Here is a 17,560-nt window from a genome sequence, read left to right as displayed (position 1 = left end):
CAATAATGCAAATAAGGTGTATTGCACCCTTGTCGGGGTGGGACCATGCAAATAAGATGTATGGCACCCCAACAAGGGGATTGGGCAGTTTTGCCATCCACTAGGCTTAAATGAGCCATCCCAGAAAGGGGGTATCTCACTACTACCAAGAAGAAGAGATGGGAGTGGAGCATGTCCATTGGACCCAGGGTCTCTACACTGAGAACTTGGCTAGACCCAGGAGACAGAGAAAGAGCTTTAACAATGGAGGTGGCACAAGATGGCGAGAAGCGGCAGCAGAAAAATGGCAGCAGCAGAACCAGGAGACTGGTGCAAGATGGTGCAGTGAGCTTTTCAGCCCACGGTGCAAGGTAGTTACAGTGGGTGTGCTGATCCACGAAGCAAGACTGCTAAGAGCCATTGGGCAGGAGGCTTCTTGGCAGAGTGGAGTGCCCCCGGGCACTTACTGGCAGAGATAAAGAGCTTTGTAACACTTGCCCCAGCAGAGCAGAGGCCAGGCCGAGGGGTTGAAAGACCGAGGGCCAGAGAGAGGCCTGCCTGTAGGCATGGCTGAGAAGAGGCTGTCCTGATGGAAGAACTGTATCCTCAGTTATTCCTGATCCTGAACTGTAACCTGTTACTTCCCTAATAAACCCCATAACTGTAAGTGTGGTCTGTGAGTTCTGTGTGGCCACTGCAATGAATTATTGGACCCAGCAGAGAAGTTGGAGAGTGCATGGGAAGGATGGCTGGTGTCAGGACTGGTAAAAAGTTTGGAGAGAAGAAGTATTATGTCTGCCCTCCGCCTCAGAGGAATCAGCCTTGGGTTGTTGATCTTGATTCTCTTTCCCCCTTGTGAAGTTAGAGGAGGTGGGCACCCCCGCCAGGCCATTTTTACAGGAAGCAAAGTAAGCCAAGGTCACCATTTAATTTTGACTCAAAGCCAAAGTCGTGAGTACATTTCCTTTTACCCAGCCTATGTGAAGAACAGGCATAAATTGATAACTTTTGCCACAAGGTATTGATAATACTGGTGATAACCAGAAGATCAATGTTGTTTCCGGGAAAGATCCTTGGCAGGTATGTGTTGGTGAAAAGAAAGGTCTGGGAGACAGTGGTCAAACAATTTTTAGATCCTAAAGAATCTCATTCATTCGCTTAATACTTACTGAGTGCCGCTATGTGTCAGGCAGTGTTCTAGGAACTGAGGATACATCAGTGAATAAAACATAAAATTTCCTTTCCTCATGGGGCTCATATTCTAACGGGTGTAAATACAATAAACAATGAAATTAATAAATATGTTAAAACTGTACTGTATGTTAGAAGGTACGAAGTGCTGCTTATTAGAAAAAAAATTGAGCAAGACAAGGAGGATGAGTGTTGGGGACTGTGGTGGTTGCAGTTTAAATGGGATGTCAAGGTAGGCTCACTGAGAAGATGACATTGGAAGGAGATGAGACAGTGAGCCATGCAGATATTTGGGAGAAGAACATTCCAGGCAGAGAGAACAGCCAGTGCAAATGCTCTCGGTGGGGAACAGAACTGACATGTTTAGGCCCAGCAAAGAGGCCTGTGAGGCTGGATAACGGAAATTCCAGTAGGAGATGAGGCCAGAGAGGCAATGAGTATACAGATCACGAAGGGCTTTGTTGGACTTTACTAACTAACTGAGAGTCCAAAGATCCGGGTCACCCAGCTTTAGAAGGAGCTCTCAACCTCTCGAGACAAAATTCTAGGAGGTCAATACCAGGCTGATCTGCTTCCTTTCTCCTCAACCCAAATGGATCAACCCTGGCCAGCTAATGCTCATGTCCTAGGTATCAGCTGTTGTTATTGTTAGGTGCCGTCTAGTCAGTTCCAACTCATAGCAACCCTATGCACAACAAAATGAAACACTGCCCAGTCCTTCGTCATCCTCACAATCATTGCTATGTTTCACCCATTGTTGCAGCCACTGTGTCAATCCATCTCATTGAGACTCTTCCTCTTTTTCGTTGACCCTCTACCTTACCAAACATGATGTCCTTCTCCAGTGACTGGTTCCTCCTGATAACATGTCTAAAGTAAGTGAGATGAAGCCTCGCCATCCTCGCTTACAAGGAGCACTCTGGCTGTACTTCTTCCAAGACAGACCTTTTCATTCTTCTGGCAGTCCATGGTATATTCAATATTCTTCACCAACACCATAATTCAAAGGCATCAATTCTTCTTCAGTCTTCCTTATTCATTGTCCAGCTTTCGCATGCATAGGAGGCGGCTGAAAACATTATGGCTTGGGTCAGGTGCGCCTTAGTTCTCAAACTGACATCTCTGCTTTTTAACACTTTAAAGAAGTCTTTCCCAGCAGATTTGCCCAATGCAATAGGTCATTTGATTTCTTGACTGCTGCTTCCATGGGTGTTGATTATGGATCTAAGTAAAATGAAATCCTTTAATATTTTCTCCTTTATCATGGTGTTGTTTATAGATCCAGTTGTGAGGATTTGTGCATTCTCTATGTGGAGGTGTGTCTTAGGCTGGGTTCTCTAGAGAAGCAAAACCAGTAAACCATATAAATATCTACATGAAGAGATTTATATCAAAGAAATGGCTTATGCAGTTGTAGAGGCTAGAACGTCCCAAATTCATAGGTCAGTCTGGAGGCTTGCCCTGATTCACATAGCTACAGGGGCTGGTGAACCCAAGATTGACAGGTCAGACAGCAGGGCTCTTGCTCACAGGCTGCAAAGACTGGCGAGTCTCAAGATCGGCAGGCAAGACCACAGTTAAGGGGCTTGCTCAAGTCCCAACTACCAGAGGTCAGACAAACAGGAGCCAGAGTGAGCAAAAGCTGGTGAGCCTTGCCAGAGAGTCCATGTATGCTGGATGCAAGCCACACCCACAAGGAAACTGCCTTTCAACTGACTGGCTACTCACAGCAGATCCCGTCATGGAGGTGATCACATTACCTCAAATCTCATTATGGAAGTGATCACATCATCATACAACTGCCAAACTACATAACTGCCAAACCACTGAGAATCATGGCCCAGCCAAATTGACACACAACCTTAATGATCAAAAGGTATAATCTATACTGAAGGCTGTAGTACTTGATCTTCATTCATAAGTGCTTTAAGTCCTCTTCACTTCCAGCAAGCAAGGTTTGTCGTCTGCATATAGCAGGTTGTTAATGAGTCTTCCATCAATCCTGATGTTGCGTTCATTTTCATATTGTCCATTATTTGCTCAGCATACAGATTGAATAAGTATGGTGAAAGGATACAATGCTGATACACACCTTTCCTGATTTTAAACCATGCAGCATCACCTTGTTCTGTTTGAACAACTGCCTCTTGGTTTATGTACAGGTTCCTAATGAAGACAATTAAGGTTTCGGGGATTCCCATTCTTCACAATGTTATTCATAATTTGTTATGATCCACACAGTGGAATGCCTTTGCATAGTCAGTAAAAAACAGGTAAACATCTTTCTGGTATTTCTACTTTCAGCTAAGATCCATCTGATATAGCAATGATATTCCTTGTTCCACATCCTTTTCTGATTCCAAGGTGAATTTCTGGAGTTCCCTGTGGATGTATTGCTGCAACCATTTTTGAATTATCTTCAGCAAAATTTTACTTACGTGTGATATTAATGCTATTGTTTGATAATTTCCAAATTCTGCTGGATCACCTTTCTTTGGAATGGGCACAAATATGGATCTCTTCTAGTCAGTTGGCCAGGTAGCTCTTTTCCAAATTCCTGGACATAGATGAGTGAGCACCTCCAGTGCTGCATCTGTTTGTTGAAACATCTTAATTGGTATTCCATCACTTCCTGGAGTCTTGTTTTTCACCAATGCCTTCAGTGCAGCTTGGATTTCTTCTTTCAATACCATTGGTTCTTGATCATATGTTGCCTCCTGAAATGGTTGAATGTCGACCGATTCTTTTTGGTACAGTGACTCTGTATATTTCTTTCATCTTTTGACGCTTACTGCATCATTCAATATTTTGCCCGTAGAATACTTCAAAATTGCAACTTGAGGCTTGCATTTTTTCTTCAGTTCTTTCAGCTTGAGAAATGCTGAGGGTGTTCTTCCCTTTTGGTGTTCTAATTCCAGGTCTTTGCACAGTTCATTATAATACTCTACTTTGGCTTCTTGAACTGCCCTTTGAAATCTTCTGTTCAGCTCTTCTACTGCATCATTTCTTCCATTCGCTTTAGCTACTCTATATTTAAGAGCAAATTTCAGAGTCTCTTCTGACATCCATTTTGGCCTTTTCTTTCTTTCCTGTCTTTTTAATGACCTTTTTCTTTCTTCATGTATGATGTCCTTGATGTCATCCCACAACTCATCTGGTCCTCGGTCATTAGCGTACAATGCTGTTCTTGAGATGGTCTCTAAATTCAGGTGGGATACACTCAAGGTCATATTTTGGCTCTCACAGACTTGTTTTAATTTTCTTTAGCTTCAACTTGACCTTGCATATGAGCAATTGATGATCTGTTCCACAGTCAGCCTCTGGCCTTGTTCTGACTGATGATATTGAGCTTTTCTATCGTCTCTTTCCGCAGATGTAGTTGATTTGATTCCTGTGTTTTCTATTCAGTGAGGTCGATGCATATAGTTGCTGTTTTTGTTGTTGAGAAAAGGTATTTGCAATAAGTAAGTCATTGGTCTTGCAAAATTCTATCATGTAATCTCTGGTGTCATTTCTATCACCATATTTTCCAACTACCAATGCTGCTGCTTTTTTTCCAACTTCTGCATTCCAATCACCAGTAATTATCAATGCATCTTGATTGCATGTTTGATCAATTTCAGACTGCAGAAGTTGGTAAAAATCTTTAATTTTCTCATCTTTGGCATTAGTGGTTGATGGATAAATTTGAATAATAGTTATATTAATTGGTCTTCCTTATAGGCGTATGGATATTATCCTATCACTGACAGCACTGTACTTCAGGATAGATCTTGAAATGTTCTTTTTGATGAATGAATGCAATGCCATTCCTCTTCAATTTGTCATTCCCAGCATAGTAGATCATATGATCACCTTATTCAAAATGGCAATACCAGTCCCTTCCAGCTCATTAATGCCTAGGATATAGATCTTACGAGTTCCATTTCATATGTAACAACCAGGCTGTGCCAAATGAATGGTATAGGCCAAATAGGAGCTTGGTGGGGGCAGTGGTGGGAAGCAAGCCCCAGAGCCCTCTACAACTCGTTATAATGACAATGGTCCTGTCCTTCCTACTTTGTGGCCCACCGAGGTCACTTCTAGAAGCGATAACTGGACAAAGTTCTGAATAAAAATAAATGAGATACAAGGCCAAATCTTGAGGGACTTTTCCTTAATGTGTTTATGAGAAGATCTTAGCATAGATGGACACATTAGACATTATAAGCCACTACATAGCTGTGCAGGATATCTTCTCTTTGGCCCTCCGGGCCTACTTTCCACCCTCTCCACCCTGGTCTATGCCCTGGAGGCTCACCTGACCTGTATGCAGGGCACCACTCAATAGCCTGGACCCTCAGACTTCTGGTGAGCTTCAGCCAGTGCAGGCTCTGCAGGAGATGGGGAGGTGGGGAAATGCGGTCGGGTGTTTATTCCCCAATTCCCATTCTGGCAGTGTCTCCATGGGCTGGTTGTGTTTCTCCACTGAAGGTTATGGCTCCGGCTGGGGGCGGGGCTGAGGGAGCTAGGGGAGTGGGCACACAGATCTTTCTCTGGATCTCAGAGAGAGAGCTCCTGACCCTTGTCACCTAAGGTTTAGAGGGGGTAACTACCCCATCCTCATGTTTAGCACTGGAGTATTGCACTATCGGTTGTGGTTTCTTTATACACCTTTGTGAATAGTCTTTTTATTTAACACTCTTCAAATTATACATTCGAATGTGTCCATTTTCTGTCAAGACTCTAACTGATATATTTACATTGGATGTGTTGGTAGCTGCTGTTGAGTCAGTGGCTACAACTCATGACGACTTATGTGTAACAGAACAAAAGGTTGTCCAGTCCTGCACCATCTCTATGATGTTTGATATGTTCGAAGCCATTGTTGAGGCCATTACATCAATCTATCTCATTGAGGGGTTCCTCCTCATTTTTGTTGACCCTCTACCAAACATGATGTCCTTTTCTAGTGATTGGTCTTTCTTGATGACACGTCCAAAGTAAGCAAGACAAAGTCTCATCATCCACACTTCTAATGAGTATTCTGGTTGTATTTTTTTTAAAGACTGATTTGTTTATTTTTCTGGCAGTCCATGATATATTCAATATTCTTCACCAACACCACAACTTGAATGCATTCTTCTGTCTTCCTTTTTCATTGTCCAGCTTTTGCATGTACATGAGGTGATCAAAAAGACCATGGCTTGCATAGGCACACCTTAGTCATCAAAGTGACATCTTTGCTTTTTAGCACTTTAAAGACATTGGGTAAGTCACTTATTTCCTGTGAACCTCCATTTCCTGTCTTAAAAGTAGAGAACCTGGTCCATAGCCAGAAGCATCACCACCTCAATAACTCCATCATCCAAAGTCCTGGGCAAGAACCACCTCCTTCCTAAAATCTCTGCCCACCCCAACCAGAAACTTCTCCCTTGATGGGCTCCTTAAAGTTCTCAGCACACATTTGGCATTAATTTATGTCTCAGTGATTTTATTTATGTTTTCACATCTTTTCTTTCTTGCTTTTCTTCCCCCACCCCAACCTCTGCCCTTTGCAGGCAGATCCTGGGCAGCACCCATCACATGGTAGTATATGAGAGATCTTTGATGCATAATCTTTTATCCTGAGGAGACCTATAAGCTAGATCTATGCGCCTAAACACATTCTGCTCAATGAGATGCATGATATTTAAAGTGACTTAAAAATAAATTACTAGAAAGAGAATTCTTGTAATAGTTTTGTTCCCAAGTTAGCTTTGTAAAAACTTGAGTTTCCAAAAGTCATGACCTGGAAGAATGAATCTTAGGAATAAGGCCAGCAAATCACAGGGAGGTAGGTTTGATTTTCCAACACGAAGTGAGGTAAAGGTCCTACTTCAGGACTCAATTTTTGACATCTCTGATTGAACTGATCCTTTCCCTTCCACTAACTTCATTGTCAGCTTCAAGTTTTAAGAAAAATAAAATTAAAAAGCCAAAGAATGTGAGACTCTTTAGTTATAAAACTGTAGTTGGTAATAAGTCACTGTGTGTAAAGGGTCTTACGACTTTCACCTTCTCAAAGTATTGGTTGTTGTTAGCTGCCGTTGAATCTACCCCCTACTCATGACGACCCATGCACAGGGCAACACTGCCCAGGCTTGCACCATCCCCATGATCTGTTATGGAGAGGATTGTTGCGATTCAGAGGGTTTCACTGGCTGGTTTTTTGGAAGCAGGTCACCAGGCCTTTCTTTCTAACCTGTCTTAGTCTGGAAGCTGTGTTGAAACCTGTTCAGCATCATAGCTACATGCAAGCCCCCACTGACAGGTGAGTGGTAGCTGCGCATGAGGTGCACTGGTCAGGAATTGAATCTGGATCTTCTGCCCGGAAGTTGAGAATTCTACCACTGAAAGTATTTAAGAGGTGCTAAATGAGTTTGACAAGGTTCAAAGGCCAATACGAAACCAAGACACTTGAATGGCTGTTTAGGTTAAATCAATGCCTAAATGCTGGAAGATTTTCAAAATTAAACTCAAAGATAATTTTTGAGGTGGATTCTAAATTAGAATTCCTAACTCTAAGTCTGTAAATAAAGATGGTTCCTGACACGAACCAAATTGGTAGCCAAGAGAATTATAAACAAGGGCCCCAGGATTTTTTCCTTCTCTATAAAAGACATCAAATTTTTGGGAAGACATTGCCTTAAGAGAGGAGAAACCAATTAGGGAGACTCCAGTTTGATGTAGGCTCAGACAGCAGCCCTGCCTGGGCCCGGACCATGCTACCCAATTACAGCTCCAGCATCTGGGCAGCTCACCACCCCTCCACAATCTGGGATACAGAGATCCTTTTTCCTTTGGGAAAGCAAGGCAAAGGTACTGGAGGCTGTGAACTGGAGTGAGGAAACCAGCGCCCATGCCCAGCCTCCTGTCAGCACAGAGGCAGGACTCCAAGGCATTCCTGGCACTGGGCTCGGAGGCCTGCTCTGGCTGTGTCCTGCAAGGGGACTCTCGTTCATATTCTGTTTCTTTTACAAAGAGAGAGAGAGAAAAAAAAAAAAAAATAGTCTATCCATTAATAATATCAACCATGGGTTCACCAAAGCTGGTAGGCATCTTGCCAACACAACAATAAACACTCTCAGAAGGTTCATCCATCAGGTTCACGATAGTTCACTGGCTGAGGGATCCGGAAGGCACTGCTTTTAAAAGGGGACGATAAAGATACAAAGATGGAGTAAGTCATGAGTGTCCACCCAGCACAAAGCAGAAGTTTCCGATAGCCATTAAGAAGCCAGAGTTGGCCACTGATGAAATCCATTACTTATTTTCAACTGCTAGGGCTGCACCACTTGGCAAGCTTTTTCATGGGCATGTGTTCCTCAAATAAAGAAAAGAGTCTGCAGAAACCATGACTTCCGGCTAAGAAGGAATAAAAGTTTTCATAATGCTCATAGTTTACAAAACCTAGCTCATTCACATTTTCTCATTTACTTATTCCAACAAATTTAAGAGGCAATTACTGTTATTATCCCCAATTTATAGATGAGGAAACTGAGGCTCATGGAAAATAAGAGTTGCCCAAGGTCATAGAACAAGTAAATGAAGGAGACAGAACTGGGACCCCAGATTTTGTGACTTCTCATCCCATGACTTTGTTCTGAATCAACTGACCCCCTTGGTCTTGGGGCCCCAATAAAGGAAATTGGAGCTCTCTCTGCCTTGACTCTGTGAGACACAAACGATTAACACACTTGACTGCTAACCAAAAGGTTGGAAGTTTGAGTTCACCTAGATGCACCTTGGAAGAAAGGTCTGGATATCTACTTCCGAAAAATCGGCCACTGAAAACCCTATGGAGCACAGTCCTGCATGGACCTTCCCACAACAGAGAAGCATCGAACTGCCACCCCACAACCCCCCACCTGCCACTAACCCTCTGTCGACAGTAATGCAACTCACCTGTGTTCTCTGTTACTATTAACTCAGTGTTTCTCAACTTCTTTTTTAAATCACCCCGTATGAGTTGGGGAACCTTGGTGGTGCAATGGTTAAGAGCTCAGGCTGCTAACCAGAAGGTTAGCAGTTCAAATCCACCAGCTGCTCCTTGGCAACCCTATGGGGCAGTTCTTTCCTATAGGGTTGCTACGAGTCGGAACCAACCTGACAGCAATGGGATGAGTCAGAATTGACTCAACAGGTTTGGTTTTTGGAAGGAGAAAAATTGGTCTCTGGGTGGTGTAAATGGTTAAGTGATCAACTACTTGCTGAAAGGTTGGTGGTTCAAACCCACCCAGAAGCATCTTGGAAGAAAGGCCTGGCAATCTGCTTTTGAATGGTCACATCCTTGAAAACCCTATGGAGCAGTTCTATCCTGCACACATGGGTCACCAGGAGTCAGAATCAACTTGACAGCAACTAACAAAAACAAGGAGAAAAATAAATTAAAATTCTTCCTAATGCGAGAAATTAATTTCTAAAGAATAAGATTTTGTCAGGGAGGGTTGAGCTTTGGAAAGTCACAATCCATTTGTAATGCCTCAGATTCCTCCCCCTCTCCAGGATCCAATTTTCACCCCCTTGGGGTGATACTGGCTCTATTCAAAACACATGCATCAACTGATCTACATTCCTTCTAATCTGCAACTTCTAGACCTTTATCTCAGGACACAGCACTGCCACCTGCCCAGTCATTAAAACCTCACTTCCTCCCTCCCCATCTCATCGCTGCCACACACACAGCATTGCTCAGAACACCAAGCTGATGTATCTGTGCTCTCTAATCTCGGCTGCCACTGCCTCAGCAGGCCTCCTCAACACTTACCTGGGCCACAGCAACAGCCTTCCAAAGAGGGTCCAGCTTCCCAAGTGGCCCCGCAGATGCCAGGCGCATGGTGCTATATTCCAGAACAGGTCCTCGCTCTAGCTGTCCCAAAACCACTCCTGGGCAGGAGCTCCAGAGTACCCAGACGAGTCCAGACTCTTCCCAGTGTGGCCGCCCCTCTCCAGCTTGGCTGTTTGGGCTTCCTGTTCCCAGGCACCCAAGCTCTTCTGTTTCCATGACTTAACATGCACCTGTTCCCCTCTCTGGAATGACTTTCATCCATCTTCCTCTGTAAACTCCTCATTACAAGTTTTACTGTACTCTTTGGTGGGTAGAAACTCTACAGGAAAATTACTGGAGAACATCAAGATAAGGGCCCACTGTGGTTCAGGAGCCCTGATGGGGCAGTGGTTAAGAGCTCAGCCGTTAACCAAAAGGTAGGCAGTTCAAATCCACCAACAGCTCCTTGGAAACCCTATGGGGCAGCTCTACTCTGTCCTATAGGGTTGCTATGAGTCGGAATTGACTCAACGGCAACAGGTTTGGTTTATGTTTATGGTTCAGTGGTAGAGTTCTCATCTTCCATGTGGGAGATCTGGGTTCAATTCCCGCTCAATGCACTTCATGCACAGCCATTACCCATTAGCCAGTGGAGGCTTGCATGTTGCCATGATGCAGAACAGGTTTCTGTGGAGCTTCCAGACTAAGACAGACTAGGAAGAAAAGCTTGGTGATCTACTTCTGAAATCAGCCAAGGAGAACCCTATGGATCACAAAGGCCCAATCCACAGCTGATCATGTAGATGGGACAGGACTGGGCAGTGTTTCATTCTGTTGTACATCATGTTGCCTTGAGTCGGGGGTCAACTCAACGGCAGCTAACAACAACAATTGTTACCAAAGGGGGCTTCTTGATGTCCTAGCATAGCATCAAATGGGGGCTTCTCTCCTTGTCCCTCTCAGCTGCTTTGGGCAAAGGGGATGGGGAGATAAGGGAAATAGGTGACTGCAGCCTCACTGCATCTTACGTTATGCCATGATAGGATTTTGCAGAAACCCAGATGGGCATTTCTGGGGGGAAAAAGTTGCAAATAACCCCCTCCCCGCCAAAATATTTTCTTGTTATACAACAGGCCTTTCAGGAATTAAATTACTAGGACTTACCCTGGAGTCCCTGGGTGGTAGAAATGGTTAACACATTTGGCTGCCAACCAAAAGACTGGAGATTTGAGTCCAGAGGAGCCTTAGAACAGAGGGCTGGACATTTGTTTCTGAAAAAAGTCATTGAAAGGGTCATTGAAAACCCTATGGAGCAGAGTTTCACTCTGACTCAAGTGGGGTTGGAATGAGTTGGAATCCACTCAACAGCAACTGGTACTTGTAGGAATCACCCAACTTAGCCTACCACTAACCACCAGTGCATATGCACCCCAACCTCCCAGTTACACAGCTGTGCCTCACACTGGAACCAGAACTAGGGTGACCGATGCGTTTTCTTAGGGAGACAAGATGAGGAGAAGGTGCCAATTGAAGCAATGACAGCCTGACCTACCCATGGTGGCACCTGAGATGGTGGCAGAGAGCATGGTACCTGGCATGTGATAGATACTCAGGAAAGGTCTGTTGAAGGAATGAAAATGCCAAAAAGACTCAACTCATTTTCTACAATTTTGCTTCGAACATCTGGAAGTTCACACCATAGTTTCATGATTTGAATACAAACCAGTTTAAAAAAAATCAGACATTGCTTCCAGATTTTTCTCCCTTTGAATTGCAATAATTCCTTTCTAGATGTTTTCTTCTTCAGACCATAAATTTAAGCTTTTCCTGATGACACTTCACATTTGCCGGGTGTTGTGGGTTGCTTGGAGTGCCTCTGCATCCTCTCTCCTTCATTAGATGGCTGCGAGCCCTGAGAGGCAGGACGGGCACCAGCATCGCTAATTCACTGACAGGCCAGCTGCTCTTTACCGAGCTGGACTGGGGTGGGTGTGAGTTTCCCCCTCCTTCTCTCTTCTCCAACCCCATCTAGCCTCCACGTGGGACACCAGGGCTTCGCAGCCCGTCTGTGGAGCTCCTCTCCTACCACCACGTGGGCCTCAGGAGCACTGCCCGTTTCAAACCTGATTCGAATATAGACAAGTCTCTTCCCTTGATTCTCCATGACACTCTGGGGCCAGGCTTTCACATTTAAACAAGACTTGACTGGAGGCTCAGAGAACACAACAAAACAGTACTCCAGGTGGTGCATGAGAGCAGTGGAAATAGAAAGCTACATTCAGCCAAATACTTGGCTTCCAGCCTATTCTCCAGGAGGCTGGTAACCTTGGTGAGGCCCATCTCAGCTCCATGGGGTAGGTACCATCTTAGCATCAACCATGGGGGGATTTGCACCGAGGCAACAGTCTGGACTTCACAGGCAGAGAATTTGAGAGGAGTAGGACTTCCCTCTTCCCTTCTGCCTTCTAGGTTTCTTGTCTGAAGCCTATCTCTTCCCTGGTGACTGAGCCTGGTGCTGTCTGCTCTGATCCTTCAGGGGGGCCTGTACCCCATACCCCAGGCACTGCGGCAGCCAACCACATCAGTGAGCCCACCATGGGAACAAAGCTGTACACGTCAGGGGGTTAAAGACAGGATGGGGACAGGAGGAGCAGCCAACCCACAAGCTCACTATGTCCGGCGTCTGCCCACTTGCAGGGGCACCTGGCAGAGGCTGGGACAAGCCGGGTCCAGTTCAGTTCTCCTGCTGGTCGACAGCTGTGGCTGCTACTGCTCAGGGTCCCTCAACACTCCCCACCCCATGGGCCTTGGCTTTATAACAGCTTTAAAGAGAAGGCTTGGAAAAAGGCGACTTCACTGGGTAAAACCAAATGGGATTTTAGACTCGGTGAGCTTTGGGTCTTCTCACGGAAATGCCGAGAGGTCTGGGAACCCCTCCTCCCAAGTTTGAATCCTGGGTCATCGCTCATGGCCAGCATGGCACAATCAGAGTGTCACTGGGACTCACACCTTAGTCTCTGACACACCCCGCCAGGTGTTGCCTCAGGATGCACAGTGGTCAAGAGCATGGACAATTTATAATCTGAGAGACCTGGGTCTAAATCTCAGCTCTGCCATTTACTGGCAGAGTGACCACTCTTTCTTACCCTCCACCCTTCCCTGCCCCCTCCTCATCTGTAAAATGGTGATGATACTACCAAACATGCACAGTTGTTCTGTGAGTTGAGTGTTTTAATGTAAGAAACGCACTTTGCATAGTCCTTGGCACCTATAAATGGCGACTCTACCCATTATTATTACCATGCTTGCTAACTGAGTCACAGAATAAAAACCCCAAAACTCAAAGCCGGTGCCATCGAGTTGATTCCAACACATAGTGACCCTATAGGACAAAGTAGAACTGCCCCACAGGATTTTAAAGGCTGTAATCTTTACAGAGGAGCTCTTGTGGTGCAGTGATCAAGAGCTTGGCTGCTAACCAAAAAGATCAGCAGTTTGAATCCACCAGCCCACCAGCCGCTCCTTGGAAACCCTGTGGGGCAGTTCTACTGTGTCCTGTAGGGTTAGTGTGAATCGGAATCCACCTGATGGCAAGAGGTTTTTTTTTTGAATCTTTATGGAAGCAGAGCACAGCGGCTGGTGGGTTCGAACCCCTGACCTTTTGATTAGCAGCCAAATGCTTAACCACTGTGCCACCAGGGCTCCTGAGCCACAGAACAGGTGTCATGGGGAGAGAGCTGGGGATCACACTAGATGACACCTTCTCTCTGCCTGCCCCTCCAGAGATGTGAGCCCTCAGGGGATGAATGGATGGGGAGAGGCCTTTTAGGGAGGTAAGTGAATCAACCAGCTGTCTTAGGGTATAAGAGTCCTGGGTCTATTTAACACTTCCACTCCCTCCAACTAGTCCCTGAATTTCCTTCTGGAGAGCAGTTTCAGCCTTCACCAACCCCCTGTCCCTTCTTCCGCCTCCCCCAGCAACTGACAAACCAAAATCTAGACATGAGGGCTGATGCTGCCATGGCTTCTAGTCTCTTAGCCCACCTCTCCCCTGAGCCCAATCCCGTAGGGCCAGCAGCTGAAAACCCCTGCCCAACTCTAAGTGGGTCTTAGAAGCACTGCTCCGCCACCCAGTGAACAGCGATTTTGTTTGAATAGATCCGAGACTGTTTCTACACTCTCAAAGAAAAAAAAAATTTTTGTGAAAGAAAAGCCTTAGGAGATTACAGTACTTTTTACCCAGATATGATGAGTTATCTATTTAAAAATAAACCACAGACAGGCATTTCTCCATACCCAGGCAGAAAGCAGTCATTACCAGGAATTCCTGTAAGTACTTTGCTTTTCTTGGCCAATGTAGAAACAGCCTATGAACTGAAAATAGAATTAGAAGCTAATCCTGTTTTCCTGGTTTCTACCAACGTGTGCAGGCAAGTTGTTGGATCTCACCATGGCTTTGTGTTCCATTTGAAAAAGCCGGAACGACTACTCACCACCTCCTGGTGCCTCTGCTAACGAAACCAGCAACTGAGGGGTCAGGCCAGAGCCTGATATGAATGACCGATTCACGGAGCCACCAACTGTCATGGCTTGATGTGCAGACCCAAGCCAGGAAACCCAAGACAAGAGAGGACGAGTGACATGCTCAAGCTCACACAGCGAGTCAGCAGGAGAGCTAGGATGATAACCCTGGTTTCCCATCTTCCCAGCTGCTGTCCTTTCTTTCACCCCGTTGTCTTTCTATAATTTAACTGTAACCAAAGAGATTCCAGGAAACTCCCCTTAGAACGGTTAGATAATGGATCACATCCCATCTTCCTTCCTGCAGAAAGTCCCCCGTCTTCCCCTCTTCTCTCCAGCTAGCATTAAATCAAATATTCCTTGCTGCATTCGTTTTCCAGCTTGATGTTTCTAAAATCCAAAGACATCTATAAATAATACATACTCATTTATATGTACATTTAAAAGATAAAAAAAAAAAAGACCATAACAAAGCTACCTGTAGATTCTTATGAATACTAACGGCCTACTTAAAGCACAGTACAAGCACATAGCTAACAGTTAACACAGGGAGCCATGGAAGGGTTTCCCTCCACTCCATTCTGGGCTGTCCCCAGGAGGGGGAGTGCCTCCATTCTGAACCCACTCCGTATTCACTGCTTCTCTCCCACGGTCACATTTCGCAATCTGCTTCTTTTTTTATATGTGGGACTGTGTGTTTTTTCCTCTTCAGTTTTATAGGAAACATTTAGCAAGGAAGTAGCAAATAAAAATACTACATATTATCTAGGATTCATATGAAATTGTGGTTGGCTTTTTTAACACGTCTAAAGGTTGATATAAAGAAACACAGAGATGCTTCTTGAAGGCTTATTTATATTTTATTACACATTGCACACATTTCACTCCATTGAGAAAATGTAGAAGCTGATGTGGTTCTTGCTGTCACAAAACTGCACGGTGAAGGTTAGCACATCTAGAGAACGTTTTTCCTTTGGAACACCATGCACTTGCCCTACAATTGCCCCAGTGGATGGACATGGTGTGAATAACCCATCAGCACTCACATTAGTCTTCAGAAAGAGGGGTTTCTGTACTTTTTTTCCCTCTAAAGAGTGTACTCTTGACATTGTCAAGCTATCCCATCCTCCACCCTGCTCAATGTCTGGTCTTCATTCCAAATTGAGGACCAGGAGGGAGCACTATCACCTCACAAGACAAAAGCTCAGGTCAGCTGGGAGATGGCACTGACTTCGACACACAACCACATGCAGAGCTACAGGATGTCACAAAGCTGCAGATGGTGAGGGTGCAGTTAACTCCGCTAGTGGGAGTCAAGGCGGCCCAAGGAGGGAGGGCTCCTGGGCTGGGGAGGCCAGGAAGGCTTCATGTCAGGGTGTAAGCTAGGTCCTGGAAGATGAGAGCGCCTGAAAGATTACCATAGAGATATTCAGAAGGGCAGGTGTCTTAGTTTGGGTTCCCCTCAAAGCTGACCCTGAAATACGGATTTGAATGCAAGTGGTTTCTTTGGTAGTCAATCCCAGGAAGCACCATAAGGGAGTGGGGGTGTGAGATAGGGCAGGGAGGAAAGCCAATAAAGGATTCATTAAAGAGAGGGTAACACATGGGGTTGCCATGAGTTGGAACTGACACGAAGGTAACTGTTTTGTTTGTTCGTTTGTTTAGTTTTCCTGCTGTGGGCGCCTGGGGCTCATTCCTGCTGGGACCTCTCTGAGAGACTGTGCAGAGCACACCTTAGGATTGCCCTGCCAATGGATGCTGAGGAAACTGGGGTATTTGCTCACCAACTTCCACCTCTCATTGGCCGAGGGGTGCCTTTGCAGTATTAATTCCCCCATACTTCCAGCCTGCTCTGTGGGTGGGCTGGGTATCCTCAAACAGAGACAGGCAGGAAGCAGAGGGAACTGTCAGTAGGTAATCCCCTTGCTGGGAAACAGGTGGGGTCCTGACAGCTTCTATTACAGCACGTAAGTGAGGGCTCTTGTCAGCACCTGAATATTGCTGGGGACCACCAAACAGCATCTGTTCAGGTTGCTTTGCTCTCTGGGATCTTAGCCTTCTAAGTGAAGGGGAGATACATGCCGCTCACCACAGAAGGAGACCTCGCGCTTGCTCATCCCATAGATGCTGTGTCAAATGTGTCTGTAATGGGATCATCTGCTATCTGTCAGCCGTGCAGAGTCCATGTATGAAAAATAACACTGAGGAGCAAATTAAGTGATCTGTCTGCAAGCAGTCTGCTTAGATGAGGAAGGGCTGTTGTTGACAAATCTATTAAAATTATACATAAATTACCTGAGAGCACATGGATACACGTTCAGAATGAGGACACTGATTGTGGGCACTTTAAGTAGAACCTGGATTAAATCATCTTGTCTCACTTGAATGGAGTAATAATAATTAAGAGAAGAGGTGAGGGAAATAAATCATAACCATCATTTTCACGACCAAAAAAATGTTCGGAATTTTCATTTTTCATAATGGCAAAAAACATTGGCCTTAAAACGTTGCGGCTTCCGGGTGCTGCCAAGCATCTCCTACAAAATAGGTTATAGGACAGAAGCATCTAGAGAGGCCTGGAGGCAGGACTGGCCACTGGGTACTTTCAAAAAGGGGAAGGGAGAGCTGGGAGGTCAGGTGGGCTTCTCTTCTTAGGCAGAACCTGGACAAGGATTTGAGGCAAGCAATTTATTTGTGAGGCAAGCCCAGAAAGCCCAGGTAGGGAAGTGGGGAAGTAAGACAGGTGAGTGAAGGAAGCCAATACAGATTGCCCTAAATGAGCAGGTTACCACTGCAGGCACCTGTGGCTCAGTCCCACTGGGGGCCCCTGGGAGATGAGGTGGAACAGGCCTCAGAGTGGTTCTACCTGAGATGTAAGGAAGCCGGAGTATTTTCCTCCAACTCCCATTTGTCACAGGCTGAGGGCTGCTGCCAAGGACTTAACTCCCTGGCACTTCACGCCTGCCCCAAGCGGTCAGCCAAGGCTCCCGGGGGGGGGGGCTCTGGGCTTGGAAGGACTCTCGGGAAATGAGCGTCGAACAAGTGTGAACACGCTGTGCTAGAGACTCATAACCTCTGATT

General features: G+C 45.4%; 1 protein-coding gene across 9 annotated transcripts in view; it reads right to left on the bottom strand.

Moving 5' to 3' along the window:
- KLHL29 (kelch like family member 29) overlaps window positions 1-17,560 on the bottom strand; it is a 392,553-nt gene that overhangs the window by 286,246 nt on the left and 88,747 nt on the right. For 3 of the 9 annotated variants that reach the window (XM_049904619.1, XM_049904622.1, XM_049904620.1), the window contains exon 1: window positions 9,959-16,282. The exons of the other annotated variants lie outside the window; for them this stretch is intronic. In XM_049904619.1, coding sequence (XP_049760576.1) covers window positions 9,959-10,195 — 237 coding nt within the window. In that variant the 5' untranslated portion in view covers window positions 10,196-16,282. Of the gene's footprint in view, window positions 1-9,958; window positions 16,283-17,560 lie in introns of those variants that run through there. 9 annotated transcript variants of the gene reach the window in all.

Source organism: Elephas maximus, chromosome 12, assembly GCF_024166365.1.
Source record: "Elephas maximus indicus isolate mEleMax1 chromosome 12, mEleMax1 primary haplotype, whole genome shotgun sequence".
NCBI classification, from domain to species: Eukaryota; Metazoa; Chordata; class Mammalia; order Proboscidea; family Elephantidae; genus Elephas; species Elephas maximus.
This window is presented reverse-complemented; position numbering and strand designations above follow the sequence as displayed.